At 40.0% G+C, this 19,360-nt stretch overlaps 1 protein-coding gene across 2 annotated transcripts; it reads right to left on the bottom strand.

The window, feature by feature from the left end:
• Positions 1 to 1,573: 1,573 nt before the first annotated feature.
• Positions 1,574 to 18,857, bottom strand: FAM149A (family with sequence similarity 149 member A). Of its 2 annotated transcripts, none has more exons than XM_086464500.1 (14): positions 18,790 to 18,857; positions 16,391 to 16,501; positions 15,041 to 15,173; positions 13,124 to 13,266; positions 9,760 to 9,885; positions 9,444 to 9,620; positions 7,453 to 7,643; positions 5,906 to 6,060; positions 4,752 to 4,855; positions 4,289 to 4,516; positions 3,847 to 3,967; positions 2,893 to 3,033; positions 2,410 to 2,488; positions 1,574 to 1,647 (listed from the first exon to the last, which is right to left on the bottom strand). In XM_086464500.1, exons 1-14 carry the CDS (start codon positions 18,855 to 18,857, stop codon positions 1,574 to 1,576), a joined length of 1,851 nt encoding a protein of 616 aa, XP_086320626.1. The 2 variants fall into 2 exon arrangements, with proteins under 2 accessions (XP_086320626.1, XP_086320627.1); XM_086464501.1 differs by having other exon boundaries at positions 2,401 to 2,488; positions 2,905 to 3,033.
• Between the last annotated feature and the right edge of the window lie 503 nt (positions 18,858 to 19,360).

The raw sequence follows: 19,360 nt of genomic DNA, 5'->3' as shown, positions 1-19,360 counted from the left end.
TTTCTCTGCGTTCTTGTCAATGTCTATATAGCACAGGAGGGAGCACTCACAAAAAGTATATTTTGGACACATTGCTGAAAACTATTTAAATGTGAATTGTGAATATTATGTCATTTTTGACATGAGATTCCTGAAGAAACTGCATCAAATTGACCTGCAACTGTATGAAATCAACCTGAAACTTCAAAGCAAAAGTATTCTGCTTTCTCACATACTATACCATAATATCACCAGTGAGTAAACTTATTGTAGCCAAAGAAGAAAAATACTAAGCCAGGAAGGTAATTTAAAAATGCTTTCATTTACTCAAAAGAATGCAGTGCTTGATGACCATTTACAAAAACCAGGAATCTGATTAACAGGACAGATATAAAATATACATTACAAATGCTTTGCCTTGGATTACCAATCCTTGAACATTCCTAAAAAGAAGTAAGGAGACCTGGTGTTAGTTCCCAAGTAGAAGAAACTCATTCTATACTTAACTGCACAATTTGGGCAAATAATTAAGTTTCTCCCCTCCTCCCTTTCCCGTTCAAAAGCTCTTCAAGAGCATCTACTCAAAACAGCTTGCTTTCTGATGGAAGAAGGAATCCCTGACTGTGAACGCATATTACAAACAGCCAAGGACCTGATCAAGGCTGTTATCTCTGGACAGAACACAATCCCAGTCTCCTCTTTGATCTTCCCATTTGGGTCTATGCAAGAGGTATGAAACAGTGCTTTCATCACTTAAGTACATCTTTTCATGTTAAAACTTTGAAGGCTCGGGTATTTCAAAGTATGATTAATTTGTACAATAACAGGCAATATTTTATAAGAAATCTCCAGAAGTGGGAACAGTCCTACCAACTTGTCAGCATGCAGCTTCAACTGCTCAGCATCTATAAACATTTTTAGCGTGGCAAGAAAAACAGTACTTCCTGTAAACAATGTTTATCCCAGAAGTTCCCATAGTTACTAACAATTAGAACAGCATAAGCAGAAGCAATGAATGAATTCCATCCCAAAAGAATTACAGGAAGAAAAAAAAGTAGGGACAGAAAACATTTACAAGAAAGCAACTGCAATTAAGCAGACAGACTGAAAAATGAAGAAATGTTAAAACAGCAGTTAAAGAGGAGATATCACAAACTCCTGTTTAAAAGTATAAATTTTATGTATGACTGATATTTGGACAGACTAGAACATCTTTTAACACTGAGGAAACATGAAGAAGTGGAAATAGAACTTCATGGTCTAAACATAACTTACTTGGTTCTATAAGCAGAATAACAATTCCCTAAGGAAAGACAAAAAAAAGGGGCAATGCCTGAGCAGAAAGTGCAGCAGCAGCATCTTGACTCTGCAAACAGAGCAGACGCCTCAATCATTTATTTTATTTTGCTCTAGTTTTTAATCTAACCTCTGGTCAGACAACTTTAAAAGAAGGCAACAGGCATCCTGAGGATTGCAAGGCTCAGAGAAACCAGCATACTGCACATGTTCTCTGTTACACAAGATAATAGCTGGCAAATTCAGCACTTCAGTCTTCCATTCAGTGCAGGGGGTTTCTGTTGCTTCCTAACTTGGGTTAAGAAGGAATCTGAAATCTCTTCCTTGAGGTTGGAGGATTTCTCTGAAAGGACCTGTAGCAATGCTGTGAGCCTAGAAAAGATAAAACATTGTTTATTTAATTGTGGTAGAATCTGAAAGAAACTCCAAGATTATGTATGAGTTACTTCCATCAGCGTGCTCAGATCAACTTTTTGATTTGCTAATCTGCTCTTATTCTTACATCACCTTTATATAATTATGCCAATCATATAATTATTTAAACTCAAGGAACTTCAAAATAAACAAAGGTTATTACAAGCACTCAAATACCTCAGGAACTAGCTAGACAGCTTTACTGTAACAACAGAACTAAATAAGCCATGCAGGGCTGCTCTCTTTTTTCGTGTTATAAATCGAAAATAAGGTTGTAAATCAGTATTTATTTTTTTCTTTATTTAAGAGAGCTTTATACTTATGTTAAAAATGCACATTTCCAATTTTATTTTTCCCCACATAAGTTTACTGATTTGGTCAACTTACATTTAGGGCTAAAATAGAATTTATGTCATGAAACAGCTCACAAACTTGTATTTGTGTTGCTACTCTTAACAGCCGCAAAACACTCTTGCCGTAATTGTAAATATGCTGAAATCTTAAAAAAAAAAAAAAAAATTACGTTGAGATGGAAACCTTTTCCTTCCACGTCGTAACAACGAAGAGAAGCACTGCAGGATTCCTAACAGTCCTGCCAAGCACACCTGTTTTTCTTTAATGCCGAGATGGCTCTCCCTGAGGACTTCACTTCTCAACTGTACTATGGGTTAACAGGTTTTGTTGGCCTTTTGCCTTCCAAGGGATTCTTACTCTGCCTACCTATTAAAAATCCTTGACCTGTCCCTCTGTGATTAGCAAAATCCATGGGAGTCAGTGATCTCTTCTGAGGCGTATCTGTCTGTAAAAAGGAAAGACATACCATTAGCTAGTAAGGTACGCTTACCTAATTAAATGGTTTGATTACGATTTTACGATCTAGTCCAGCAGAGTGAGTCCTACCAAGCTGCAAAGCTCCAAGCAGTACTAGAACTGCACACTTCTAGCGCACGAACACCCACAAAGGAACTATTTGATCAATTAGACTTGGAGAAAAAAAAAAAAAAAAAAAAAATCTCCTCTTCATACACTAGGCCTGCTTTTCAAGGTCCGATTTCCTCCAAAAGCCTTTGAACATCCTTCTCTCTACAGGTAGCAGGAATCCCCGTATATTAGAAATCAGGACAGACCCAGTAAATGAGACCTTCTGTAGACCAATAGTGGCCATGAATGGAAGCTTCTTCACTTTTCCATGTCTCTACCTACATTGTAACATACCCTGAATGTATGAGTTGTGTTGGGCCTTGAAAATTGATCAATAATAACAGTTCTTTCTCTGAGTGGCCGTTGCTCTGTGCTGCCAGGCACTGCACTTGACACTCTGCTATGAGCATATCGTCCTCGATGCTGAGAGAATTAAAAAGAGCATTAAGGGAATGCAGAAATTGTGTTTGTTAAAATAACATTTTTTCCGCTGTCATACAAAAAAAAAAAACAAGAGAAGGAGAAAAGGAAAATATGTTTTCACTAATCAAAAGCAATTTAACATAATTTAAGGATACTCATGTTTTTCAAACAGATTTGAGACTGTTCCCTAATATTAGTCTATAATCCCCAAAAGCTTATATTAATTAAAATAATAATAATAGACTTTACATGTGTCTAAATTCAAAATATTGTTCAGGAGCAAAATAGTATCAACATGCCAATTTACTTTCATTCTGGTGATGTATTATTTCCCTGTCCTTCAAAAACAGGCCAGTTATCAGTAAGATTTTACTTTTTTTTTCCCCATTAGTATCCTTTTCTACTTCAGTCAGCACTATTTTTCTACTTCTTATAACCTAGCATTAGTGATTAAAACACTGAAAAGAGATACTTAAATCCAGATGCATATGACTGCAAGGTTACTACCTGGTTGGCTGGTTGTTTTTCCTCTTTTTTTTTAAAAAAAGAAAAAAAAAATAAATTAAAAAAACCCCAGATTTTTCTGTTGTCAGAGAAAAGTCTTTCCACCATGATCTCTTTGTGACCTGAGGTTCTAAACTGGCTTCGCTTGCATTCTAATGGCATACTCCAATGTAACACATACTAGCATATTAAGACTATGTATTAAATACAAACAAACTGTAAAATTGCTCATTTCAACCGCTAACACAGAGCAATTTATTTCCAAATACCTTGAAGCTCTTCACCAGTACAAAAACAAACACAACTTACAGAGCACTGTTGTAATCGAGGTACTGAAAGACATTGTTCAACAGCCTCCGAGTTTATTGGTGGTAACTTGTTCCGGGTTGTAAATGCACGAGCAGAAGACAAACGACCCGAGCTGGCACCCCTGCAGAATTTTAAGGGTTCCTCTTTTAGAAAAATTCATATTAAAGACTTCTTCACTGAAATAATATGAAATTATTAAGCAGTACATTTCTTTATAGAGATCATCCACAGAAAGTAACAGCATCTAATACAGCAACAAAAAAATAAAACAAAAGCCTCTCCTCAAAAATACCCAAACAGTTCTGCTTGCTTTCTTTTTCTCTCTGAATTCTAGAGTGAATAATAAATCTCAAGTTAGTTCTCAAGTATTTTGCAAAATCCTTCACTGGTGAAATTTCAGTAAAGATCTGAGGAAAGCAAAGAATAAAATGAAAAAACTCACAATGTAGTCCCCCTAAGGATTTCATCATTGTACATATTAGGAGCTTTTGAGGAGAGTTGGTCAGAAGTGAGAGAAGGTAACCTACAATGGCTTGGTAGCTTCCTAGAAGATGCCAGCAGTACCCGAGATGATGAGAGAAAACTGTTATCAGCAATTCTCCCCAACCTAGTATGCACTGAATTTGGAGCACTGGAGCCAATGTTATGCTGTTTGTCTTCTTGCTCATTCCTAGGGAAAAAGGAAAAATGAGATAAGGAATGAAGAAGAAGGAAAAAAAAAGAAAAAAAAAAAAAAGGAAAAGGATTTCTTAACAGAGTATCATTGCAACCTCTACGAATCACTGTCACACCAGTGATAAACACAACGGAGATGACTGCCTCCTTATTGCCTTTTCATAATTGCAGAACATCTTTTCATAATATGAATTATGCCTCATTTTGAAAATGTCAATACCGACACCTACTGTATTTTTTCTACTGTGGCGACGTGCCTCTGTTGGAGAGGTTTTGCTTGAATTGTCATTACACCATTCAAATCACTACAGAAATTGCTGGAGAAACGGTGAACCTAGTAAAAACAATAAATATGCATTGACCATTACCTTTTTTAAAGGAAGACCTCAAAAAGCATGTAGTTAGGAGATATTTTACTTGTTTCTTAGAAAAGTTGCTGTTAAGATGGTTCAGTAGAATTCTGAGTAGCAGATGGGCAAATCCGTTGTTTTGCTTATTTTAAACAGATTCTTACAAACAGAACTTCAGTAATTTAGTTACTGAATTGCAACTCAATTTGCAATGTAAGTTTCAGTTGAAGTTGAAGTTCGATTCTCTGAAGTCTCCATTTTCAGCCCAGCCCATAGGCACAGAGCCTGGGCATTACTTATCTAAGCATTTTACTACTTCTGGCTGCTGGGACCACTACAGAACCAAGCGTGCCCATGGGGAGCACCAAGACTGCTGTGCTATCTCTTCTGGTTTTATTTCACTACCTAACAAGCATGGAAAAAGAGCAGATGGAAGAGAAGGAAGTCACTTGAACTGAATAGATGGAGGTGGGGGCAGGGGAAAGGACACAAACAGAAGCAGTGGCTGGAAATGAAAACAAAAAACCACCAAGACAGGTAAGGGCCAGCATGCTTCTGGATGTACTGCACAGTCCTCTTTTACAAGAGGCAAAGGAAATGAAAAGGAATGAGAGACTCTGAAACTCACAGGGTTGTGAGTAAAGCACTTGAAGTTGCAACCTTGCTTCCCTGCAGTTCAGGGAAGAGCCTGATTTGTTTTCTTAATTCTACCAAGGGGAAATGACCAGATCACAATAAAAGCAGAATTATTTTCTAAGGACAGAATACAGTTTAACAAGTGTTCTTCTGTAAATCAACTTCAGCAGTATCTTAGTGGTAAATGGCACATTTAAGAACCACCAAAGAAGAACAAGTGATAGTAAATAAGAAAGGTACATTTAATGAACCTTCATTTTAAATGAGATAATTTATTTTAAGTATACCTAATTGGTTTTAAAAAAAAAGGGAAAAAAAGAGCCTTTTCTAGCTTCAACCAGGACTCTGTCTAAGGTTAGCAGAAAAAAGAACACCACGTGATGGAAAGGTATTTTTACCTGTGAGGAAGCAAAATGAGACCCAAAAGATACACTTCGTGCTTCAGAGCCTTTGGAAAGAGGAACACTCCCAGCATCTGCTACAGGACGAATGGCTGGCAAATGTGGCAGTTTTGCTGTAACAGCTTCCAGTTTTTCAACCTGTTTGTCACACTCTAACCAACAGCAAAACAAAAGTAGAGGGAATAAGAGGTATTTTGTATGTTTATCAGCCATCATTTGTTGATACTCAAACAATATTACACTTCACAGTAAACAAAGACTTTCATATAGTTTTATGTTTCCATGGTATTTAAAAATCTACCATAAATTATGTTTTTCTGAAAGCATTCTCATTTGTTTATGCTTTCTCTGACACTGACAAACAAGTTGGTCTATCCAAAGTTGGAGGAAGATGTTTAAGAAAATACTGCTAAGACTCTTGGAATGTTACTTATAAATTCTCAAAGATATTTTTAAGCAGAAAAAAAAAAAAAAAAATAAAAAAGTCTATTGATCCTATCCTTGGCTGACAGCAGCTGCACACTCCTTCATTTAGGGTATATACAACCATCTTTCTTCTATTATAAAACCAAATTCTTTTACATTCCTAGTTGAAATACTTTGGTTAGCTATTTGTCATAAGTTTATGCTCTTCATAAAGATAAAGCTGCTAAGCTATCCTCCCTAAACTATAATATTGAGCTAAAAAAATCTACCTGTGCTGCAAAAGGCCCTTTTATGTTTCAGTAGCACCTGAAATGTTAAGTTCTGATGCTGCAAGTATTCTGAGATATTTTTGCAATTTCTTACATTGTTGTCAGCTTACATTTGAGGTTCAGCATACCTTACATTTGAGGTAATTTCCAAAACCCACCCCCGGGTCTTCGTCTGTTACTGTCTTTTTAAAATACATTGAAAGAAGAACTGAAATTTCCCTCAGGCCTCCAAAGATGACACAATAAATAGAATTTCACTTCTAGTTAATTTTCCTAGCTTTTGCTTTTCCTCACTATAGTCTGTTAGAATACGAAAACACAAAATAAAATAAAATTACATGCATCACCATTTCTTCATCCTGTATTAAACTCATGAACTCCAGACTGTCTATCTCGCTTTAACAACCTGACTACCTGGTTCTTTTTATTAACAAAGATCAAACAATGAGGACTAGGAGACTTTGATTCCTAGGTTCCAGATTCGGACCACATGTCAGTGATACTCTGCTAACAGCATCAATTTGCGTCCCAAGTCTGTGATTATTTTTTTTTTAACATGCTCTCCTGCAATGAAGCTCTTTCCATCAGTATTCCTCCTTTTTTCACACATCTCATACAAAACTCCCTGAAAATTAGTAGGAATGTTTCTATTTTAGGTGCATGCATGTGTGCGCAGATGCCCATGGCAAAGCACTACACATCTTACACTGCTGTACTACCAACATGGTTATCTTAAAATAACTAGACTTCCCAAGCTTTATTTAATGGGAGGGGGAACATAAACAAAATAAAATATCTCACTTTTCTGAGTTAGATTCAATAAATACCATATCTGCAAATACCAAATACCTGTGATACTAGTTTCCCAATTTTTTTTAATCAGTTCCTCCAATATTCCAATTACACTGCTCCAGATACAATCAAATACTTCAGAAGCCACAGCATCTTTGATACAGGCATTAGGAGAAACAGGGGGAATGCCACGCTTACTCCTCTTCTCAGCCAGATGCATTTTCTTTTGTTCCCAGCTCTCATCATCACTAATAGAGGAAGCAAATTCAAATGAATTCCCATGGGTCCTGATTTTTTTTCCCTTCCCTCTAATACACCGAATGAATAGAAACATACATATGGAAGAAAAAACCAGTCAGATTTAGATCACAGAAAGCCTCCAATTCAAATGTGCAGAGTACCTATGGGAACAGAACCTATTGAATACATATAAAGATTTCTTTTTCTTTTACTTGCAGGTGAAAGATTAAAAAATCCAGTCATGGCATTACAACAGAAGGGTCTGCAGCTCTAGAAGGAACAGCTTTATATGTGGCACTTAGTCATCTGAGACTAAATCCTATGCTTTTTACCGTAAGGGAACTATTGTCTGTTGCATTTGGCAGGAGGACTACAGATAGCATCCTGTGCACATGCACACATCTGCAACACTCCACCACCGATGAAAGACAAACAAATTTAAAGGATTTCTGCAGCCTGACAAGAATAGCAGAGCCCATAGCCTCACACTCACCACCTTCCCTTCCACTACTGTGTGTACAGTTACATTTTTTTATTTTTCCCCCTCCCTCCCTACCTAGGGAAGCATAGTCTAGCAATATTTCCTAACTTGGTCTTCTAACACACCTCTCAGGAAGAAAGTTTTAACCTTTTTCTTTTTTTAATGCCAGCATATTTCTTTCTAAGGAAATGCAACTTGTTTTGAGGTTACAAGGATGATCAAATTCATGCTGGTTTCTACTATCTCCCTTTCTCTTCTCAGTCACTTCCTCACTTCTTCCTCAAACTGGACTGCAAACTTCTTAACTATAACTGAGATTTGACTGAATGGTCCAACTCACAAAATGTCAAGCCATTTTCGTATCAGGCTTTGTAATGCCTAATGTTTTAGTTATGGAGAACAAGATATTTCAGAACTGAACAAAACAAAAAACAACATATCAAGGAGGCACAAAGGACAGAAACACACCTTCTCTCCCTCAAATTAAGTTTGCTTACTTAACAAAACAAATAGAGAAAAAACCTAAGAGGATTCTTAAACCCAAACCCCTTCCAAAAAGGCAGCCAACCAGGCCCTCTCTTTCAAAAACAGGACTAAAAGGGTCTCAGTCTGGTTCCTCAGCTTTTCAGAACAAGCTTTTATTTTCCCTGTAAATGCATCAAGATTTAGCACAAAAAGTTATGCCTTGTGCCCCACTAGTCCTACCGAAGTTTCCCCCTTGTAGAGACCTTTTAGAAAACAGCACATTGTTGCCCTTCATCCACCCAGTAGCCTAGTTGCTGGAACATTCAACTGGCTCACAGGGAACCTAGGTTACATTGCAAAGAAGACAGTTACATGACCCCTGTCACTCACAAGAGTGCCCTAAATGCAGGCTGTATCCTGGATATCTCCTCACAAAGCTGTTACACGCTGCAGAGAAAGAATTTGAGATTTATTAGGGCAGACAATGAGAACATGTGCAGTGTAATAACCCTAAACAACCTGGTGGCCAAGACACTCACTTAGGGAGAGGGGATTCCTTCATTCTACTCCCTGTCTCAAAATTAAATGTCCATTTTACTGAATCCTCATACACAAAATGCCTCAAAACAACTAGTGGCTAAAACACATTCCACTGACATGGGAGATGTGAGTTTTGAAGAACTAGAAAGTCAACATCACTAATCTTCCACAGGCCCAGTGAATACTCTGACCACTGTGCTACTGAACACAGGGACAGAAGGAACTGTATTCTACAGAATAGAAACACAGTTTATGAACCCTGACTGGCTTCACTGATAATTTTTCATTATATTCCCCCAAAACACATATATCTGTTATTTACATCTCCTTGTTATCAAAGGCAAGATATTCTTCTATTTTTCCATCCACATCATAGATTTCTTCTTCCAGGAATGAATACATGGATGAATCGGAGGCAGAAATCCTAGTGGAACTTGAATCTAGTGATTTATGTATCGGAGATGGTATTGGGATCAGTTTAGAGCCTGAAATGCAGAGCCTGAAAAAAATATAAACACAATGAGAATTAAATATTCAAAGAAAGAAGAAAGTGCGTATTTAATTATACTGAAATGTTTAAGTAATATTTGTACACATTTCTGAAGAGGGAAGACCAAAAAAAAAAACAAACACCATACTCTTTTATATTACTAGTACATTCATGGAGGCCAGGTGAACACGTAGTATCGACACAGGTATCACTTCTGCTCTGAAAATGCTGAAAGCCTTCATCCTTGGGCAATAGGAGCTGCTTTCCTAGAACCCTGAATAAAAAAGGAGAGAGTAAGCGGTATCTTACATGGAAATCCACTCCATATGCAAATATCAAGAATACAAATACCTGCGAACAGTAGGCAATGCAAAAGCACACCTTACCTTTGCTTCGAAAAAGCAATTTATGGAGGGGCCAGGGCCTTGTGTAATACGTTCACATTGTCTAGTATTTAAGTCATTAAAGTTACACAGACTTATGCAAGATGAGATTCTAGCTTATATTTTTTAAGAGCAAATAATCAAACTTGTTAGATTGTTCTAAAGGCAGATAAACACACTTTTCTTATCAAAAGAAATGGATGCAGAAGACAAATAGCATCTGCTATGACTTCACTTATCCAACTCCAGTACCCATCAATGTAAGCAAAGTCCTAATCCAAAAATGTTTACATGAATGGTTAAGGTTAGAATTAATCTTCAGAAAATGCACAAACTCCAACATGCATAATGTACAGAGGCAGAAAGAAAAGGTAAAATCAACTCTATTTAGATATACACATATTTACTCCATACAATAATTTCTGAATACAGTATAAGTGAACAGTAATCACTGCTTACTGAACCATTTTCACTAGAATCCACACAGGATCTCGAAAGAATTTACCAGTCACATCTGTAGTGCAAGCAGCAATGTTCAGACTCACCTGAACACATTTTCTTGAGACTACCTTTTACAGAACAGCACTTCATGCCATGTGAAACTCAGCAATAGCCTTTTTTACTTTTTATTTTGTAAGCCAAGAACAAAAAGCTTTCTCTTTACATATATGATCTTTATCTTATTGATGGCAGTTCTAAGTATATTTATTCCCACATGCTAAGCTAAGTACTCATATATCAACATAGCTGGATTACAAATTAAAAAAAGGACAGGCAGCAAGCTCTTTGAAGCACAACTCCCAGAAATAAATCTGGCATCCCAGAAGCTATTCTTTAGTGTAACTAAACACCTTAAAATGAGTTTTAAGGTTTAAGCTTAATAATGAAAATAACTTTTTTTTTTTTTTCTTTTTCAACCACAGGATGTACTACATCACCGAGTTGTGATCAGTGGTGCTGAGTCTAGTTGGAGGCCTGTGACTAGTAGTGTTCCCCAGGGGTCAGTACTACGTACAGTCCTGAATATTCAATATATTCATCAATGACCTGGATGAAAGGACAGAGTGCACGCTCAGCAAGTTTGCTGACAATACAAAGCTGGGAGGAGTGGCTGACACACCAGAAGGCTGTACTGCCATTCAGCGAGACCTGGGCAGGCTGGAGAGCTGGGTGGAGAGGAACCAAATTAAGTTTAACAGGGGCAAGTGTAGGGTCCTGCACTTGGAGAGGAATAACCCCATGCATCAGTACAGGCCGCAGGCTGACTCGCTGTAGAGCAGCTCTGCAGAGAAGGACCTGGGAGTCCTGGTGGACAGCAGGATGACCACGAGCCAGCAATGTGCCCTTGTGGCCAAGAAGGCCAATGGCATCCTGGGGTGCATTAGGAAGAGTGTGGCCAGCACACTACTCTGCCCTGGTAAAGCGACACCTGGAGTACTGTGTCCAGTTCTGGGGCCCTCAGTTCAAGAGGGACAGGGAACTACTGGAGAGAGTCCAGCAGAGGGTCACAAAGATGATTAGAGGACTGGAGCATCTCTCTTGTGAGGAAAGGTTGAGAGACCTGGGGCTGTTTAGCCTGGAGAAGACTGAGAGAGGACCTTATCAATGCTTATAAATATCCAAAGGGTGGGTGTCAAGAGGACAGGGCCAGGCCCTTTTCAGTGGTGCCCAGTGACAGGACAAGGGGCAACAGGCACAAACTGGAGCACAGGAAGTTCTGCCTGAACATGAGGAAAAACTTCTTTACTCTGAGGGTGGCAGAGCACTGGAACAGGCTGCCCAGAGAGGCTGTGGAGTCTCCTCTGGAGATATTCAAAATCCACCTGGATGCAGTCCTGTGCAACCTGCTGTAGGTGAACCTGCTTTAGCAGGGAGGTTGGACTAGATGATCTCCAGAGGCACCTTCCAACCCCTACCATTCTGTGATTCTGTGATCCCTTAGTACTATATGACAGAGACATCCCAGATTCCTTCAGTTCACTCTCAACCTCTTGGACTTGGTTGGCACTGCCAGCATTAAATTTGAATCAAGAAAATCCTAAGCTACAGGAGATCACTTACTTAAAAAAAAAATCCACCTACTGAAAATACTCTGAAAAGATAGTGAAATAACTTAATATTTTGAGTGAATTACACAGCACAAAAACCTGTCTCAAATTTATGCATGTTCTATTAATTTTTACAGTATCTCAAAAAGGTAAAGCATGGCTTAATTGTAGCGAAAATTGCCTCAGATTTATTTAATAATTCTCTCTTTTTCCTGACAGAGTGTGACAAGCTTTGTTAGTTGATTTTAGTTTACATTTACTAGTAACCAGCCTCTGCAAATTATCTCAAAGCACTGAAAGCATACAGCAGCTATTCACAATATTCTTTTTAATGGTGTTAAAAAACCATTGACTAGAAGACAGACACATGCAGGTCTACGTTCAGAATAGCTTAAGAGTCACCACATCTCAGAAAGAATGATATGCCATCACGTATGAAGGCAGGCCAGTACACCACAGTGCAACACTGACTTCTGTCCCATGTTGTAAGAAGCAGTCATCAGGATGCCTAGATATTTTGCATATCTATGCAAAACAATTCTGCACATATGCATCCTGATATCTGTTCCACTAGTTATTGGCAGGTTAATATCATATGTTGTTTTACATTGATTTACATAGCCTAGGAAGCATTATAGCTGTGCAGTATGTATGTAGCATGTGGTCACCTTAATTTTTGCTGTGGTTTATTTTTAGGAGAATCAATAAAATAACTAACATTTAATTTCTTTTAATTTCACAGTATGTCTTCACTTACAGTAAAAACAAATGTTTCTTTATAAGATGTATTCTTTAATTAGAAAAAGTCATTATGAAAATAGTGCATTATTTTCTCATTATATTCTGCTAAAATATCTTTGCCTGCAGCCACTGTATTAAGCAAAATAGAGCATTAGCTGCCAGTGCACCACCCTCCAGATGTACCATGTAACTATGGCACTGTTCAGTCCCAGAGATTCAGATCTAAATGCAAAAGTGCTATTGATACAACATATCAAGAGCAATTCATATGAGGGTATTGCAAAAATTTAAATTACCGTGGCAACTTGTTAAAACCAGTACCAGCAAGAAATTTCCTTACCTTATGTGCGGAAATTGTTCAACCCAGTCTGCACATTCTGCCTGCAGGCTCTGAGTTTGGGAGGTCACTTTTCCTTCAAACAGCATTTCATCAATCTCCCAAAATAACTGATGCACTCTCTGTGTGTTGGCTTTATCAAATTCCTATATATCATGAAAGTAACAGTTGTTAGTAAATACGCTTATTTATATTAAACCCCACAATATTTAAAGAACAGGACAACTTGGACAGATTTAGCTGAACATCTCAGAATGGATCTTCAGACTACCTACTTTGGAGACACAATTTATATGCTGCAGTGCAAAAAAAAAACCCCACCCCCCAAAACAACCCAGATAGCTGGCCACAGCTGGCCTAGGCAAGGTGATTTAGCAAAAAAGAACTAGCCATCTAGTATTAGCTGACAGAAAATACCAGTTATAAGATGTCTAGACTCCCGCCTCCCTCCCTGCTGCAGTATGGAGTGAAGCATGCACACTGCATCTCTGGGACCCACAGCACCAAAGCTCCCTGCTTTTTTGAACAGCGCTTTTCCTTTCTGAGTAAAACAGCTACGAGGGCAAAGAGGGGGCTCCTTCCTTCTGCATGACAGTCTGGTGGTTGGGAAACTGCCCTCAGTGTGAGAAATGATCTTCCGCACCTCTCCACTGAAGCTACAACTCAGCGCAACCAGAAACAGGTGAGCGCAGGGGCATATGAAGGTAGCAGGGAAGAGCCTGACTTTATCCTGTGATGTGGAAACAAGCACTTGGCTGAGAGTTCCTCCAGTGGGACACTGTTCATAATGATATTTGGCCACCTATATTAGACACTTTGAAACAGGGAAAAAGTGATAATTCTAAGGGCCCAAACCATATCTGTTCACTGCTAGCTGCCCCAACCACTTCAGGCTCCAGAAGGGATCCCACTTAAAAGGAAATGGGAAAATAACTCTCACCCAGGTTATTGTACAGGACAAGAAGTAATGGTTTTAAACTAAAGGATGATAGATTTAAACTAGATATAAGGAAGAAATTTTTTTACAGTGAGGGTGGTGAAACACTGGAACAGGCTGCCCAGAGAGGTGGTAGATGGCCCATCCCTGGAAACTTTCAAGGTCAGGTTGGATGGGGCTCTCAGCAATTTGATCTACCTACAGATGACCCTACTCACTGCAGGGGGGGTTGGACTAGACGACCCTTCAAGGCCCCTTCCAGCCCAAACTACTCTATGACTGTATGATCCAGGGTCAGGCTTTCTCCTGGAGGGCTGGCAGCGACAGATGGGGTCGGTACCCTAAAGGTTAGGATATTATGCAAAAGGTATGGCAGAACTACCACCAGCAGCCACAGACAGCTTTTCAAAATGAAAGCAGCAGTGACCACAATGCTTTTGGATTTATTCAACACGGCCAGCCCGCGCCAGGCCTGCCTCAGAGGTCAGCCTCCCTAACAGGCTTAACCACTCTCTGCATCATCTATGAACCAGAACCGAGCCTAGCTAAGAGCTACAGATTTACTTGAACTGTGACATTTACATGCATGCTTACAGATGTACTTTATGACTCAAAACATCAAGAATAGTGCAATTTAGACACTACCTGCAGTATACAGTATTTGAAGACACATATTTTACCATTCTCTTAGACACAGATATCTAAGCCTACCTTCTCTAGTAAAACAGGATTTTTTTCCCCAGATTCCATTATTTCATATTTTTATTCTATTTTCCTTTGTTACACATCAGCTGCACTGATATCAACTTGCAAACATGAACTATTGTTTAAATATTCAACTAATATACTTACTCATTAGCCTATAATGAATGAAAGTGGTTAACTTCTCCTACAGGACACATGCTGCATGTCCATTTCCTGTAAAAATCAATCTATTCTACAATATTTAGATAAAGTGTACTAGAAAAGTTTCTGTGACGTACATCATCCCTCCAGGAGTAAATGGAGCTTCTTTCAGTAGACAAACCAGTACTACAGCTGTTTATTCCAGACCAAGAATTATTCAACTCCGTGGGTGTTGTACGGCCACTTGATGAAAGTGATGAAAGCGTTTCACTGTGAAAAGAAGATAAATTAAAATGAAGAACATAATGGTTTTCTGTATAAACATTTTAAAAATAACGCAACTGATCACACCAATAGACAGTGATATACATTCCTGTTCGATGCAAGATTTTCAGGACATGCTGTTAGAGTCAATGTGAAGAGTTGCAAATGTACGTTTTTAAGTAGAGAGCAATGAGTGCATGCTCCTATGTGTACCATTTACTGTCTTAAAGGCAATTCCTTCTACAGCATTATGCTTTTATATTACGCCTATTATTGCAACCGTAAGGGCACTCAAATCTATCCACACACACATATACACACATGTACCAAATATTTCCACCTCTAACAACTATTTTGTTTTCTCCACTTCAGCTAATGGGCACATCAAAACTATACATTAAAGAGAACATAAGTGTTCTTCAAGTCTAGTAAAAGCTTTCACTAGAAAATTATGCAAAACTGAGCATAACATCTCTACAAATGTTTCAAACAGCATTGAGTTACGTATCTGTACACAATGTCTTTTATGCTGTTAGACCCGGTGCACTCTAAACCTTGAGCTCTGGGATTCCAGTTCTCAGAAAGCTCTAGCTGGTCCCTGCCAGCTACCACCCATCCTAGGATGCAGTGAAACCAGGCAAATCCTAACCAGTGCCAACTGGAATGAAACTTCTTGAAAGTTAACTGACCTGCAATGCTGGTGAGCATTATTTGCATTCAACCATGAAGTATGACTTCCCTTCCGGGCTTAATCGTTGCCCTTCACTATGCTTTAAAAATATGCAAACCCATAACACAAACGAGAACTAAAGTTCAAACCTTCTCAACAATGGTCTAGATCAATTTATATCCTGCGCTATGTGTAATCTGCACATTTCTCTACAGAGAGAGGAATTACGCAGCCGGCAGAAGCAGAAAACACAGCAATATATTCTAAGCAACAAATACCATACAAAAGTAGTATGTAAACTACAGAAAGCAAAGACTACAGACATATTTTCTTAGCCCTGCAATGATAAATCAAGCTGGAACACAGCTATTTCAGCTGATTGAAGTGCTGTTTTGCCTGCAAATTCAAATAATCTCTTAAGTTAAATTCCTTACTTAATAGTTGTCATCCATGAGATTGACTAGAAGCATGACTAGTGAAAATGAGTATCAATCTTTAAATAACTAAGCCAAGAGTCTGTTAAAGAAGTACTATTTCAGAAGTGAGTTCATACCAAGTATAATTGTCGATGGCTTCCTGCACATTTCTCTCAAAAACAGCTGGAAGAGATTCTCCACTTTTTCTGGAAAGACACTGATTCATGGAACCTCTGGACAGTCCCTTCCTACAAATACAGAAACAAATCATTCCATAATATTAAATAAAGTTAACCGACACTTCCACTGGAGAAAAAAGAAGGATGACAGCAACTCTTTTGAATTTTTCGATCCTATCCATCAACACAAACATTTGCTTGAACTACCTTATTTTAAAATACTTTTTATTTACCTTATTTACATGTTTTTTTCAGAAAAACGTACATATAATTGAGATTTATTTTACTCCACAAGCATTCTCCTTCAGCTTTGCACTTTAAAATTTGCATGAAGCACACACAAACGCAGCAGCACCTCACTGTTGCAGGAAGAGAGCAAAGGCACAAACCAGTAATTGTCCACACAGTAACTTAGCTATGTGTTTCTGTTCAGCCATTAACATACAGCCCATTTTCTCAGACATCTCTCTGCATAAAAAGAAGTTACAGATATAATGCCAAACAAACAGTGGCCTTTACTAAAACAACGAACTTTTAACTTGTCTGTTTTAAGTCAATCGAGACACTAGTACATCTGGAAACATGGGCATATTCTCAACAAATTTACAGACCACAAAGCAACAGCTCCTCCAGTACCAAAGACTCCTTAACACTGTTTTAAAAACCAAGCCACAAACTTTCTAATATTACGCATTTCCAGCATGAGAGATGCGAGAATATGTATTTTTTGTTTCTCCAAATACCTGAATACACACCTAAACTTCAAAACCTCTTCAGAATACATTCAGATGTGTCAAAGCATTCCTCAGAAACACTTTTAGAGCAACAGATTACTTCATCTGTGGAAGTTCTTATTTTCATCTCACGTAAGCCTCAGGTCATAACCATGAATAGCAACGTGACTGCATCAGAGTACATTTGTGAATGAGTAACTGTAAGGAAACAGCTGACAGTTTGAGTTTCCTTGATTTCTTTAGCCAAGAACTATAGACTGGCCCTGCAACAGAGCACTGCTCTGCCTTCTTCCTATCCTTTCCTGCCTTTACACAATGCATATGTCAAAATCTAACTCCTTATGCCCTGGCTAAAAAAGCCACCAAAAAACCTACCACAAGTTTAAACTTCTCATCGGAGAAGATCTTGAATGCCAAATTCTTGGAGGCTGAGACAACAGCAGTGGAAAGCATTTCTATGCACTTGCTCTAATCCTCCTCCCTCTTCCCTAGACATCTGCTTTTGACCACTGTCAGAACCAAGACAGCCTATGAAAAGTGATACAGTCCAGTCCAGTGGAAACTTCATTTTGTCGTAACACCAAGACCTATCTCCCAGGCAATAATGGTGAGCTCACAGCTACATGGAAAGCTGGTTCCCTCTAATCACATACATCCTTGCCGTGCCCCCTCCCCCCCCCCCCGCCATTTCATTTGCCATGTTATTGCCCATGCAATCTTATAAGGTCTTTTTCAATTTTTTTTCATAGCTGACCCTTGTCCTTAGTATTTTTCCATAGCTTAATATCACGACCGAGCCTCCTCACTTCACTGCTCATCCCCTTACCTGGTCAACTAGCTTGAACTGCCCAGGACAGATCCCTATGAAACACCTCTGGAGGAGGAAAACATTTACTGCTTCTTTCTGTTTCCTATGGCAGTGATTCGCCTGTGCAAGAACACTTTCCTCTTGTATTCCAGCTGCTGCTTTTACTTGACAGACTTCTGGCAATCTGCACTGACTACACTGATCGGGTCTCCTGTATCTACAAGGCCTTCTGACTTTTCAAAGATCCCCAGGTGGGGGAGTTGGGGTTCTGGCTTTGAAGGAAACCTGAACCTACAAACAAGAAAACACACAAACACCACCGATAAAATCTCATCGACTTTTGCTGTGAAACAAAGCATATGCATTATACTTAACGGCATAACACATGATGTGACATGGAGCCACGAAGTGTTTCTGCCACATCACTCCCCATCATGCAGCGGTACTACTCCTCCTGACTCCTGGGACCACATGCCTTCAGGAGATGAGCCAGGGAACGATTGCAACAAAATAAAACGAAAGGGGAAAACCCCTCCCAGCACATCCCCAGCGCTGGGAAGCGAACGCCAGGGTCTGCAGCAGCCAGCTCCCGACTGCTCGCCAGCCCCCGCCGAAGCCTCTGCAATCGCAGGCATTAAACGAGGCCGTTACGACATGATAACGCCGCCCGCCTACACCCGCGCCAGCGCTCCAGCCGCGCCGGGGGGGCGGGTAGCAATCCGGCCCCGGCCACCTCCCCGCGGCAGACTGCAGCCCCCCTCAGCAACCAGGCAAGAACTTGGGCGCAGCCCCCCGGCCCTGCAGCCCACACTCACCCCACGACGAGGAGCCCCCGGCCGCTGCAGCAGCCGCCCAGCGGGCCGGCGCCCCGGGCCCTGCGCATGGGGCGGGGGGGGCGCGGAGGGACAGGGTCGGCGCGGCGGGAGCCCCCGGATGGCTCCTCGCACCTCCCCCGGCCGCTGCGAGGCGGCGAGGAGGCGGCCCGCCGGGGCCCGCCCCGCAGCGCCTCGCCCCCACCCGCCCTGCCCTCGCCCGCGGCTGGGCCGCGCCGGGCAGCGTGTCCCGCCGCGCCCCGGGGGCAAGGGCAGCACACACACCCCACCCCACCTCACCCCACATCACAACACCCACCGAGGGCTCCCGACCCAAAAGGTCGCCCGCAAAATTAAGCCTCGGCCTAAACGGGAGGGGTGCGCATCTCCCCCACCTCTCGCCTCCGAATACCGCAGCCAAAAAAGGCTCAATTTAGGATCTTTCCGCCCAAAGGGGTTTTTCCTTGCCTTTATAGATGATAAAGTTCGGTAGTGCTGGATAATAGAATAAATAATATTCCTGGTTAATTAATTGAGTTCTCCCAACTATCCCTGTGCATGTCAGTGATCTCCC

Source organism: Leptosomus discolor, chromosome 4 (genome assembly GCF_034619465.1).
Source record: "Leptosomus discolor isolate bLepDis1 chromosome 4, bLepDis1.hap2, whole genome shotgun sequence".
NCBI lineage: Eukaryota > Metazoa > Chordata > Aves > Leptosomiformes > Leptosomidae > Leptosomus > Leptosomus discolor.
This window is presented reverse-complemented; position numbering and strand designations above follow the sequence as displayed.

Coding starts and splice junctions, on each gene's coding strand:
- FAM149A (XM_086464500.1), bottom strand. CDS start 18,857: ATGCGCAGGGCCCGGGGCGCCGGCCCGCTGGGCGGCTGCTGCAGCGGC. Junction 13,267..15,040: donor TTTACTCCTGGAGGGATGAT/GTACGTCACAGA, acceptor CATGATATATAG/GAATTTGATAAAGCCAACAC. Junction 4,856..5,905: donor CTCATTTTGCTTCCTCACAG/GTAAAAATACCT, acceptor TGTTTTTACTAG/GTTCACCGTTTCTCCAGCAA.